General features: G+C 39.8%; 2 protein-coding genes across 3 annotated transcripts in view; one reads left to right on the plus strand and one right to left on the minus strand.

Moving 5' to 3' along the window:
* The window catches only part of znrf3 (zinc and ring finger 3), a 109,494-nt gene extending 103,104 nt beyond the window's left edge, over nucleotides 1–6,390 (plus strand). Inside the window, exons 6-8 of one of the 2 annotated variants that reach the window (XM_033972233.2) lie at nucleotides 1,345–1,512; nucleotides 3,101–3,203; nucleotides 3,282–6,390. In XM_033972233.2, the coding sequence (XP_033828124.1) occupies nucleotides 1,345–1,512; nucleotides 3,101–3,203; nucleotides 3,282–4,930 (1,920 nt within the window). In that variant the 3' untranslated portion in view covers nucleotides 4,931–6,390. The remainder of the gene's footprint in view (nucleotides 1–1,344; nucleotides 1,513–3,100; nucleotides 3,204–3,281) is intronic. The other variant, XM_033972234.2, reaches the window with a different exon arrangement.
* Nucleotides 6,391–6,446: 56 nt separating this feature from the next.
* Nucleotides 6,447–12,405, minus strand: coq5 (coenzyme Q5, methyltransferase). The gene is made up of 7 exons (XM_033972235.2): nucleotides 12,189–12,405; nucleotides 10,272–10,421; nucleotides 9,969–10,193; nucleotides 8,483–8,589; nucleotides 8,325–8,413; nucleotides 7,230–7,341; nucleotides 6,447–6,855 (listed from the first exon to the last, which is right to left on the minus strand). Exons 1-7 carry the CDS (start codon nucleotides 12,388–12,390, stop codon nucleotides 6,754–6,756), a joined length of 987 nt encoding a protein of 328 aa, XP_033828126.1. The 5' UTR covers nucleotides 12,391–12,405; the 3' UTR covers nucleotides 6,447–6,753.
* Between the last annotated feature and the right edge of the window lie 1,007 nt (nucleotides 12,406–13,412).

Consider the following 13,412-nt stretch of genomic DNA (forward strand, 5'->3'; position numbering starts at 1 on the left):
ACACTACAGTAATAAATATATCAGTCATCATCGTTTTAAGATAGACAGATTTTTGAAGCCCACCCAAGTTGAATTTTTCTAACAACCAAAAGAAAAATTCAATTCTGGAGAAAAGTGAAGACGTTTCATAACTTCCTTCTCAACATTGTACTGTTGGGATGAATAAAAATGTGTTACCCATAAAATTCCTTTAAGATTCCATAAAGTATTGGCACAAAGTTTTTATATTAATTCATTTGAACTGATTTGATCGTGAATTAACTCTGCATGATTGTTTTTCAGCATATAGTGTTCGTAAAAAAAAAAAACATAGGCTACCTACAATGAATTACTTTACTAATATTAACATTAAAATATATGATGGAATGGATTAAAAATATAAAAAGGGTTTGTCTTGGTTCTCTGCTGCCACCAAAGCAGAGAAACCGTGTTACAGATGGTTTAAAACTGGGCCAGTGACACATTTCAGCATCTACATATGACACCTTCAAAATAATTATCAGGGGCAAACATCGCTACATAAATTAAAGTGCTGTTTTTTCCATTTGAGTTACACATACAGAATCCTTCTAATACCTGCACAGTTGGAAGTGTCTGTGTTTACATTAAAACACAGCCACATTTAAATCATGATTATAATTACAAACAGTTAGATAAATTTTGTTATCAGATATTTATCAAGTATCACTGTATGAAAGCTGGAACAATATTTTTGGGTCTCAAACTTTGCACTTGTGGAGAGTTTGTATATTTTTTATAATATTTAAGATGTTTTACTGTGCTCTTTAAAGCCCCACTGTGCAACTTTTAGCCTTTTTTGTTTTGCTTTTGTTTCTATATTCATGGAGAATGTTCCGAAGTATGATTTTAACTTTATATTTCTGTGGAATCAGGCGGGTGATGTGAAAACCTGCTGAAAGTTACAGTGTTGCTTTTGTAAATAATCAAATCATGACTTAAATTAAAGCCCCACTGTGTAACCTTTGGCCCAAAATAGACAAAAATAAAAGCACAGAAAAACAGAAAAGCACATCCCTACTCTGAGCGGGCTTTCATCTCCACAGACCTCACACTTATTTAGCTTGGAAGAGGATGTCCTCCTGCTTGTCTCCATGGAAATGTTGTTCCTTTCGCTAGAATATTCCACATTTTGGCATGAAACAAATCTATATTCATGGAGAATGTTCCAAAGTATGGTTTTAACTCATTCATTGAGCAGCCCTGGTTTACACTGTTTCTCATTAAATCAAGATCATGTTTAATCACTCTATAAAAGAAAGACCAATCGCCTACTACAGCACTACTGCAGTCGTCATTACACAGTTTGTCCCTGTCTCTCCTCAGAGCTCCATGAACAGAATGGCCATCCAGGCTCTGGAGAAGATGGAGACGCGTAAGTTCAAGGCCAAAGGGAAGGTGGTGCGGGAGAGCAGCTGTGGGACCTCGGACTCTCTGAGCAGCAGCTCCACCTCGGACTGTGCCATCTGCCTGGAGAAGTACATCGACGGAGAGGTGAGAAGGCCCACGCACTGGCTGTACTAAAGGAGCCAATCACAGCAGAGGATGCAAACATGTGACACTGCACTGGGTTTGAAGATGTACCGAGCTTCTGCATAATCAGCAGCGTATCTATGTTCCCAAGGCTCTATGTTCCCACAGCCATCACATCCTCACCCAGGCACTTACCTTAAACGTAATATAAAAACCAAGCCCTAATTTTAACCATAATCTTACAGCAAGGTCTTAATCTTAACCCTATAACCCTAAACTTACCCATAATGCTACAATGAGGTCCTAATCTTACCCTATACCCCTAAAACTAACCATTATTGTAAAAAAGTCTCTAAACTTAACCAAAACCTAACCTTTACTATAACTCTACACACCAAAGTGCAGACTATAACAAAAAATATATGGGACCTATCTGAAGTGACATATGAAGAGTTCAACTACAAAAATAGATATCTCCATTTTTATTTTTTTTCCATTTAGCTTTTGAAAATGATACTAAACTGTGAGCCTCCGGTGACTTTTTCAAATGACACTTACCTGTTTTTTTGTTAATGAAGTTATATACTGCCAAAAGATTCTCAGGAATATTCCCAAATTACTACCGGTACATAGGACTCAACCAGGTCTTATTTGGTTGAACATTTTGAATAAAAGACCTCGTATGCCCTTTACCCTAGCGCTTTACATTTTCTCTGTAGAATATGTGTAATGCATTAATAAAACAATAGGTGTAGACTTCAAACCCCAAAGGAGAGATCTGAGGACTAAAGTGACTAAAGCTGCGTCTCTCCTCTGGACCCAGAACACTTTGTCCTAGAATCCGCTATACTTCATGTAAATCCAGGTTATTTTCTCAGCTCTGGTTTTGTATTTTTTCTGTAACATAGAACATAATGCATCAGTCGGACAATGGCATGGAAGTCCCCTGATGTGTGAGAGAGAGCCCTGCTTCTCTGGGCTGACGTGGTTTCCTCCACCTTGTAGATGTTTAGTCGAGGCTTTGAGAGCACCTGGAGAGATAACTGTCCCAGAGAACTCAGCGTGTGATTGGACTTCCTGTTTTCCCACTGGCCTTCTTTAATGCAGACTCCCATCATTCTATCTGCTGCGGTCTTTTGGGATTCAGTATAATGCCGTACACGTCCTGGCTCGGAGACGCTGTGTGGACACGAGCCCAGGGGACATATTTGGGGCATGAGTGGGTATTGTCTTGTTTGGTTGGGATGTGTCTTTTTGGTAAGGAGAAGAAAACAGAACAAAGGGTGGCGCCACAACTCACGGAGGAAGTGGTGATATAAAAGGCTCAATGGCATCAAAGCCATTTCTCAGTCTCATACCTGGCAACAAAAGCGTGGGTAAAAAAAAAGTTAAAAGATGAGTCACACGGCACAGAGTTTGTATTCACAGGGCTCCTTCTGCTGTGCCCTGACTACTTGAATGCCAGCCCTCCATTTGAATACAAAGTGTATTCTTTCACATCAGGTGTGTGTCCTGCCTCTTTTGGGTCACAGACTGCACTGAGTATTAGAACAGTCATGATAGAAAAGACAGCTACACTTTTTAAATGCATGTTTGTCTCTGTTTGCAGGAGTTGCGGGTCATTCCATGTGCACACAGATTTCATAAGAAGTGTGTGGACCCCTGGCTGCTGCAGCATCACACCTGCCCCCACTGCAGACACAACATCATAGGTGAGTCCACCAAAAACTTTGTCATTTTGTCTCTTTGTACAGAGTCATCTCTAAACATTGGCCTTGTGTTTTTAATAGAGCAAAAGAAGGGGGGCCCAGGCCCAGGTTGCTTGGACCCAGGTAACCCAATGCACGGGAGGCAGCAGAGGGTGGTGCTGCCTGTCCATTATCCTGGACGTGTTCACCGGGCCGGAGGGGTGACCGCCTACCCCACCAGGACCAGTATGGACCCTCATGGAAACCCCATCACAGTGCTCACAGTGGATCAGCATCCAGACCCTCAGGGCCTGTACCCGACCCAGTCCACCTCTAGTTTTCTACGGAGCTACCACCCCGCCCTGCACCTGGAACACTCTCTGGGGGCACACCACTGTGGGCTGGAGCACCGCGGCCCCCCTCCATATGGGGCTCAGCCTCATCACGCTGCTTTTAAACGGCCCAAGTTCCATGGACGCAGCTTCTCCCGCGCCGCGTGCTTCTCCCAGTACGAGACTATGTACCAGCATTACTACTTCCAGGGTCTGACCTTCCCTCAGCAGGACGGGGTCCCGGGACCAGGAGCAGGGACCATGTCTGGGGGAGGGGCCCATAAGGGACACCACAGCCGGGCCTTTCAGCAGGGCCTGCTCTATCCCACAGTGGTCCATATGGGCCCCACCACATCATCCCGGATAGCAGAGAGCGGCAGCACGTCAGGGCTGAGCTGTTACCATGGTCACCGCTCCATGTGCAGCGGGTATCTGGCAGACTGCCCCGGGAGCGACAGCAGCAGCAGCAGCTCGGGACAGTGCCATTGCTCCTCCAGTGACTCTATGCTGGACTGCACTGAGGTCAGTAATCAGGGTGTGTACGGCAGCTGCTCCACCTTCCGCAGCTCTCTGAGCAGTGACTATGACCCCTTCGTGTACCGCAGTAAGAGCCCTTGCAGGGGGGCCTCTGAGGCAGGGGCCTGCACCACCGCTCCCACAGACGAACCATCAGCCTCTCCGGCTCCCCACCAGCTCCCACCTGGGGGGGACCACACCTCCAGCTGCAGTCTGGAGCCCAGGGACAACACTAGCACTACCTCAGCCTCTGCTCCGGAGCATGAGCGGGGCAAGGTCCAGGACGAGTTAGGGGAGCACGGGGTGGCGGCCTGCAGCTGCTGCTTCGACGTGCTGCCGCCTAATGTGGAGTGTAAGGGGGCAGAGTCAGAGCGTGGAGGGGCCCTGGCCTCTGGACGCTGTCATAGAGCAGGAGCGGACTTTCAGAGCTCCAAGAACTACTACACTGAGCACATGTGCCCCTCAGCGGAGCAGGGCTTTGAGGGCCTGCCCTGCTGTTTCTATAAAGAAATGAAGGTTCACAGGGGGGCTACAGGACATTTCTCAGAGGACTACTCTGTCAATGTGCAGTACGCACACGCAGACTCGGACACATGCTCTGCACAAGGCTGCTGTGAACTTAACCAGAGAATACCCATAATTCCAGAAGACACAGACTGTGAACTGGGCTCTGTGTCAGAAACCCAAAGCAGTTTGCTGCCACCTAGTGTCAAAATAGAGGCAGAGGTGTGGACAGGAGAGCAGCTTGAGCCCAGAGAGGGTCCGTACACAACAGGACAGAGGGGTCGGGGGCAGGCGTATACTCAGGAGGACGAGACACACGCTCTGTTCCACCCTCCGCTCTCTAAGCCCAGTACGTCGGGTAAAAGTACTGCAGCCTGTGAGGGAGCAGTGAAGATCTGAACTCTGCTGTATCTTCACCAGTGTCAATCATTTAAACCTGGAGTTGCCTTGTTGCTCTCTGAGCTCTGAATGTTATCATCTTAGATGTGTGAATTTCTACTGAAATGGCCTGTCATTTCTACATATAGTGTCAAGTTCATTCCTGTGGCCACCTCACAGCACCAAACTAAATTTGAACTGCAGTCATGAACAGATGTTAAATATAATGAATTCTTATTTTCTAGAAGGTCTATTAAAGCAATATTTATTAAAATAAAAATGTAATTTGTCATTAAAAACATCTGCATAAACAAATGTATATTTACACTGCCTGAAGCGTAAACCACATTTCACATAGTTTATATGGACATAGCTAAACCAAATCACACTTTTTTATTTACTTTTTTTAAGCGCAGGGAAAAGGGTCTACATTTTGTGACCCACACAGTTTGTAATGAGAAGCTACATTGTCTAGGAGAACGCATAGTAATGTGAATGCAAGGCTGACACTGTTCTGTTAAGTATCATATTAGCTAAAGGCATTACATGCATGTCCAGCTGTGGCCTGTAAGAGATGTGCCAGAATAACCTAAAGCCTTAAGCGGGTGCTCTGTTAGTCTACAGACTCTGTCCCCTCTACAGAGCAGGGACAGAGTGTGCAGATGGTGTAGCACCCTTTAATGCTGCGGTCACTTACAGATGTCCTCCATGAGGCGTGTTCTATCCACGGTATTTAAGATGTAGTTTGTGTCAAGGCCAAAGGAGAAGTCTCACGATTCATAATGGTTCCTAATTTACTGTGACTTTTATTGATGCAGTTCAAACACACTACGATGTCTCCGTTTCACTAAGTCGATGCTGTGTCATTCATGTCTTTGTTTGTCCTACAGACTGTTTTATACTGTTTCTATGAAATACATTCTCTACACAGAGGAGAACCTTCTCAAATAACAATATTTAAGTTAACCCAGTGCTGTAATCATGTGAGAATGAGAATCTAATCTTTTGGATAGAGATATATACCTACTGCAAATAGAACATTTTGGGGTACTTGAGTCACTATTTAATTTTTGTTATTGTTTCTAGCACTTAAAAAGATTAAAGTGTAAAAATTAATATTTTTTAATTTTCTAAGAATATAATTATTTTCTGACATTACCATTACAAATGTTTAAAAGGCTAGAACTCAATCTGTGTATATTTGTGTACGTGTATAGCAACACATTTCATAAATGGAAATATGTTCTCCGAATATTTATTTACTAATATATTTATCTTTAAGCCATGTCTTATGTTCAGAGTGTATGGACGTTTGAGATGCTTTTTATTGAGAAAAATCACTAACATAAGACTTTGTATATACATGGTAATTGCACACAAAACGATTCAATCTTTCTGACCAAAAACTGATTTTAAAATTTTAGTACCATACAGTTTTGTAATCAAGTGTACAAAGATCTGTAAAATATACAGTTTTATTCAAGTAAGTTGTGTTGTCTGTTTACTTCAAGTCAAAAGAAATTATACACATGTCAAGTTTCCATTATAAACCTTTTTAATTATTAGATGAAGCAGAGTGGACATTTTTTCATATATTTTACGTATAAATATAGTTGTTTTGAGTCCATTTAGACCATTTAGTCCATCATGTCCAACCTGACAGCAAGATGTCCCAGCCAGTCCTTATCCCGGTTAAACAGAAGCGCTTGTAGCTTAAAAAAAAAAATGGATTTGCTGTATTGTTGTTTGGAGGAATATGAAGAAGTTTGAACTGTCTTTTTTGGTTTCGTCCATTGTAAAACGAGGACCTCCATCTTTGATCCAACGCGGTTGAAGAATCTGCCTCAGAGCTTAAATCCAGAGTGAAGAGCAACTATTCCCCCAGTCAGGTTGTGGTAGTTCACACAGTAGAAACCAGCGTCCTCTATCATAGTTTGGAAATCCCCCTACACAACAACAAAAACACGGGTCAGATAAGGCAACAGATGCTCCATTTAAATTACTTGTGTTATAGTGTGGAATATCTTTTTTTATATATATATATACCGCTATATTTTTATTGAGGAATTTGTTTTTTCCTTTACATTTTTTTATAAACAAACCCATGAGCTTAATAATAAATGGCAAATCCAGATATTATCAAAAACAAAATAAAGGCAAACAACTAAAAGTAAAATAAACAGGTAAAGCGAGGCAGAGTTTTTTTGTTTTTTTTTTGTGATTTTCAATATTCCATAAAATAACCTAATTTATAGTGTGAAATATCCAATAGCCAAATTAACATTGCATTTAAATACAAAATTAATTTACTGTTTATCACCTGGTCTGGGAATCTCCGAATGCTCTCAACCAAATACTGGTAAGATTTCCAGTCTCCAGCAATAACTTCTCCCAATACAGGAATTACTTGGAAGCTGTAGGTGTCATAAATCCTAGTTTGTGGAGAGAAAAATAACATAAATCTGTTCTTTCTTTATCACAGTTTTAAATTCTTTTTTCTTATTAGCTAGAGCAAAAGTGGACACACCCTCTCGTTCAATGATTTTTTTCTTTATATTTACTATTTTCTACATTTTATATACCGGTACATACAGAAGACAAATATATGATGATATACAGCGATATATCAAGATATACAAAATTATGTAGTAAAAAAAAAATTGAAATAACTAAAATAATAATAAAGCAAAGGATAGATACTTTAAGAATTTTAATATAAAATACAAAAAAAAAAAAAAAAAAGATTTGTAGAGTTATTTACCTTTTTTTTACATAATTCCATATATCTTACTTCATATATCTGATGTCTTCTGTTTTGTATATAAAATGTAAAAAGTAGCAAAAATAAGTGAGTGTTGGTGTATATATTGATAAAAAATACATAAGCGCTGTATCGATACCTAAATATTTTAGTTTTTAAAACACTGGAAGAACAGAATAAGGCCCTCTCTTTTGTATTTCAATGTACAGCATAAACATATACATATATATATACATTATATATATATATATATATATATATATATATATATATATATATATATATATATATATATATATATATATATATATATATATATATATATATATATATATATATATATATATATATATATATATATATATATATATATATATATATATATATATATATATATATATATATATATATATATATATATATATATATATAGACACACACACACACACCCCCACACATATATAATTTTGTGTGCTGAAACGTACATGTAAATAGCAGTGCAAGAGGAGGGGGCGAGGGGAAAAAAACGTCCAGAAGAGGGCACTGTTGTTTCTTGCTAGAATTCCAATAGTTGTTCGAATAGGTCTCTTACATGTATAGTGGTCTCTGTTTGTGATTACAAGTAGAACTAAAAATTAAGACCTTTGTGCTTACTTTGACAAAATAGGATTAGACACTTTGCTGAATTCCAAGCACATAAATCTTCCACCTGGTTTAAGGACGCGCTGAGCCTCTTGCAAAGCCTGCAAAAACAATAGAATTTACTTGCAAAGAATTCTACCAAAATATTAAACACAAATCTGTTGACTTACTTGCTCAATGTGAGTTACATTACGAATTCCAAAGGCAATAGTGTAAATGTCAAACTCATCATCTCCAAATGGCAGCTCCTCGGCGTCTCCCACCACCCATGACAAACCTGAACACAGGAAACATGCACAAACAGTCAGGAATAATATCTATATTTTCACTGTGGCTTCAAAGAGAAAACAGACTTAAGGTTGAATACTTCCATGTGAGTGAAACTCATTTGGTGCATTTGACCCACTCTTTAACCAGTGCCTCTGAGTTGACCCTCAGGACTGCACTGAACTACTGCTGATTAAGATCTTGAGCTAGATTTGTTCAGGACTACTGATGTGCCGTATTTGAACGAGTCGGCTCTTTTGAATGGTTCCTTAATGTGAATGGTTGGATCCAAAAATCATTTTTTAAAAGAGCCGAATCTTGTTTTTCCAACTTGTCTGCATTTTTATTCTGGACCGACAAAGAATCAACACAGAAGCAAAGCAGGCAACACAAGTGAGAGCTTTGTTCACAAAAAACATAGTTGCCATCATAATGACCATTAGCTTTAAAATTATTATTATTGTAGTGTAAAGTCTGGTTTGGATCTTGAATAATTCCAAAGGGTAAACTCCCTCTCACTCTCAGTTTGAACCATTTTAAACAAACTAAGTCTTGGTAGTTTCTCTCTGTCATTAGTCTGCTGTTACAATTAGTTCTCACATGTGCTTCTGTCATATAAATAAATAGTAAAAAAGCCACTCTTTGAAATAAACATATCCAAAAGATTCAGATCCCATAAAAGCCGAAAGTCCCATCACTAGTCAGGACTAACTTAACTGGATGTTTAGGTTTTATTTACTGTATTTTTATCTCTTGTTAGAAGTAGAAATATGACTCGGAGCAGGGGTCTGCAGAATTACAATACAGACATGACATGACAGAACAAAAGACAAAAAGAACCAGACAATATACAATCACTCAGGCTTCACACATCTGCAGTCCATGTTGTTAATCAATTTTATGAACTGTGACATGGACAATTTTTTTTATACATAAAGGAACCCTATATCTCCTCTCAGACTGCAGGAGCTCATACTGTGTCTTGAGCACATGACAATGCCTGTAGTGCATGTTTTTATGTCTGTTTTACTATATGGTTCATTTAGAAAGAACAAATTATGCTTTGTGTTAGTGGCACAGAGTAGTCTTCAACCTTATCATTAATTGTAATATTTGTATTACAGGCCTAGATAGAATGGTTAATGGTCACATTTTTATACAGCGCTTTTCCACCTTCAAGACACTCAAAGTGCTTTACATCCAGGAACCACTCACCTTGACCAAGGAGCTGGGATCAAACCGACAACCTGTGGATCAGTGGACTAACTCCTCAACCAGTGATGTTTATGTCAAGAGCAGGATTCGAACCGCCAACCTTTGCATTAGTGGACAACGCACTACCAACTGAGCTACTATAGTACATTTGTATAGGCTTGTAGTCATCCTTACCAGATGTGATGCCCATGCTGTCTCCTTTCTGTTTGCCCACTTTGAGCATCTCCTTGTTGATGTCACACACCACAGCTCTGGACTCTTGAGGCTCTGCTCCCTGCTCCTCAGAATACTTAGTAGAAATCTCCTGCCAGGACGGTGTCTGCATGGCCCTTGCCTCTCTCCTCCTCATCTTCTCTTCCTGGGACTTGATGTATTCCAGAAAACGAAACGCAATGTCACCTTCAGGAAAGAGCAAAGCATTTAGAGCAAAATGATAAGAAGATGGAATGTGATTTATTAATTTAAATGGGTCGGTACCAGTGCCTCCTGCCACATCCAGCAGACGTGCTCCGGGCTGTGGGTTCATGGCGTGCAGCAGGACGTCCTTCCACAGTCGGTGAATGCCCAGGCTCATGGCATCATTCATCACATCGTACTTCTGAGCTACATTCTCAAACACTTGGTACACTGTCAGAGGAATGTAGGTTACAGTGAGTACATTTATATGGTCAGAAAAAGAAATATGCTCCATCTAGATAGATCAGATATAAGGCAGAGTCCACCAGTAATCTGACCAGAACTGAAGAAGCGGCTTGGATGAGCAGCGATTGTCTTGATTCTGAAGCATTTTGTCCAGTTGACAGATTTGATTTTTTTCTTTTTCTGACCATATAAATGTACTCAATGTAACTTTCTCATCCTCTTTCTTTTACTATGGATCATACCTGGATGATTACACAGACATGGTCAGAAAAAAATTAATTACAAAAATTAGATAGATAACCCAATAATCATATCCGACTTTTGTTGTGTATTTACGTGTACAAAAGAAATCTGATGCTTAAAAAACACCAGGTGACATGTGACAGGTTCATGGATTAATTGTAGTATTTGTACAATTAATTAAATTAGTACAATTAATTAAAAATACCTCCTTCCATCTTTTACATTTGCTCTTTCATCTTTAGGCCTATTTTTTATTTTTTATTTTTTTATTTTTTTTATGTTTTTTGCATTTTGTGCCTTGTTAAAACCTGCACAGGTGTGAACAATCATGAAAAAACCAGATTACTCCCATCAGATGCAATCGTTTACAGGACATTTCAATGATGGATAAGCCTATCGGGATAATTACTATATCTTATCATTCAATATATGTTAGATGGAACACTATATTTGAGAGTTAATATTCATCGTGTGTAAATTTTTTTGCACTATTGGGACATTTTTGGTTATTTTTGGCTATGTGATAAGATTTGAGCTGTAGAAGGGTGAATAAATAACTTATATGACTCATTACAGATCATGGTCATGAGCTTTGGGTAATGACCGAAAGGACAAGATCGCGGATACAAGCGGCTGAAATGGGCTTCCTCCGCAGAGTGGCCGGGCGCACCCTTAGGGATAGGGTGAGGAGCTCTGTCACACGGGAGGAGCTCGGAGTAGAGCCGCTGCTCCTACACGTTGAGAGGAACCAGCTGAGGTGGCTCGGGCATCTGCTCAGGATGCCTCCTGGACGCCTCCCTAGGGAGGTGTTCTGGGCATGTCCCACCGGGAGGAGGCCCCGGGGAAGACCCAGGACACGCTGGAGGGACTATGTCTCTCGGCTGGCCTGGGAATGCCTTGGGGTCCCACCGGAGGAGCTGGAGGACGTGTCCGGGGTGAGGGAAGTCTGGGAGTCCCTGCTTAGACTGCTGCCCCCGCGACCCGGCCCCGGATAAGCGGAAGAAAATGGATGGATGGATGGATGGATGGATGGATGGACTCATTACAGATGCAAACTAAGTACTAAAGTGTTTCATTCCGCTGTTTATTTATTGCAGCTCATCACTTTTTAACAATATTGTAGATTTAGAATAGTTTTTGTGGTTTCAATTTGCTCTCGGGCTGTTGTGTCTGTAAAAATTATTTCCAATATTATCGTTTATCGTGTTTATTTACTTTAGCAATATACAGTATCATACTTCAAATTGTTTTATAATGACAGGCCTAATAATGGGGTAATTCCAGAAATCAGATCATGATCAGGTGTTTTGTGTTCATGTAAATACAGTGATATCTCTCTGTAAAGCATTGGAGAAGTGAGTTTTCTGGATCCCAGGCAAACAAATCGTGACAAGCAGATACTGTTAACCCTCTCAGCATCAGACCATATAACATAACTATCTAAATATTATGTTATTACATGACCGAGCGTGGTGCCCTCTCCTTGTGTAAGCCCTGTCTGTCTCTCACCTTTCTTCGCCTTCTCCTCCTCCAGGACCGTCTCAAAGCCGAAATGCGTGCTCCTGTCGCCGGCTTCATGGCTCAGGCAGCGGCAGGACTGTGCAGCCCGACAGTGGGTAGATCCAGTCGACACCCCGCTGGCAGAAACATAAACATTTCTACTAAAATCACGGAGAATTCGCCGTGCAAACAACTTGATGGAGGCGGCCATGATGACAGGCCGATGTTGATGCCGTCACTGGTACGTCATAAATATGCGACGCTGTGTTTTGGCAGCTGTTTTTAAAATGTTTAAATTAGAAATATTAATTTATAAATATCATAGAAATGTGATATAATATTATTGTCCAACCCTATCTGTATGCAGTTTTCTTTTATTTATATTTTTTATGTTTGGAGATTGAGTGAGCTGGTATAACCATTGTAAGAATATATTTTATTGAGAACATTTTTAATCAATTTATTTTGTATGGAAGCCCGTTTCCGCCATGAAAAAAAAAATAAAAGCCCCACAGAAAGTCGAAATTACGAGTTTTAAACTCGTAATTATGAGTTTAAAACTCGTAATTATGAGTTTAAAACTCGTAATTATGAGTTTAAAACTCGTAATTATGAGTTTAAAACTCGTAATTACGAGTTTAAAACTCGTAATTTCGACTTTTAAAACTACTAATTATGAGTTTAAAACTCGTAATTAGGACTTTTAAAAGTATGAATTATGAGTTTATAACTCGTAATTTTGGGAATGTAACATTTACAAAAAGTGAACCTCATCAATTTTGATTAAATGAATTTGGTATTTTAATAATTTCCTCAATAAACCAGCGGGGTTGTGACCAGCTGGCACTCTGCTCAGACCAGGAAAACGAGCGCTCACAGACACAGAGCACAGCTCATGAGTGGTCAGAACAGCACTCAGGGCCCACTGATTTGTTCAAGACGCCAGAAACTTTACTGGAGCTTAATTTATTCATTTTTTAAAAGTATGTAGGTGATAAACATAACAGTCCTCCTCCTGTCTCCTCTGCTCTGTACACTCAGTTGCAGTGTGCTACAAGCTCAATTAAGACTTTAAAAGTTCTAATTACGAGTTTTAAACTCATAATTAGTAGTTTTAAAACTCATAATTACGAGTTTTAAACTCATAATTAGTAGTTTTAAAAGTCGAAATTACGAGTTTTAAACTCGTAATTACGAGTTTTAAACTCATAATTACGAGTTTTAAACTCATAA

Source organism: Periophthalmus magnuspinnatus, chromosome 9, assembly GCF_009829125.3.
Source record: "Periophthalmus magnuspinnatus isolate fPerMag1 chromosome 9, fPerMag1.2.pri, whole genome shotgun sequence".
Classification (NCBI taxonomy): domain Eukaryota; kingdom Metazoa; phylum Chordata; class Actinopteri; order Gobiiformes; family Gobiidae; genus Periophthalmus; species Periophthalmus magnuspinnatus.

Excerpts from the sequence above, each read along its gene's own strand:
- coq5 (XM_033972235.2), bottom strand. The coding sequence starts at position 12,390 with ATGGCCGCCTCCATCAAGTTGTTTGCACGGCGAATTCTCCGTGATTTT. Across the intron at positions 10,194-10,271 it reads GGATGTGGCAGGAGGCACTG|GTGACATTGCGTTTCGTTTT; the intron begins GTACCGACCCAT and ends TCTTTCCTGAAG. Across the intron at positions 8,590-9,968 it reads CAGCATGGGCATCACATCTG|GTTTGTCATGGGTGGTGGGA; the intron begins GTAAGGATGACT and ends TCCTGTGTTCAG.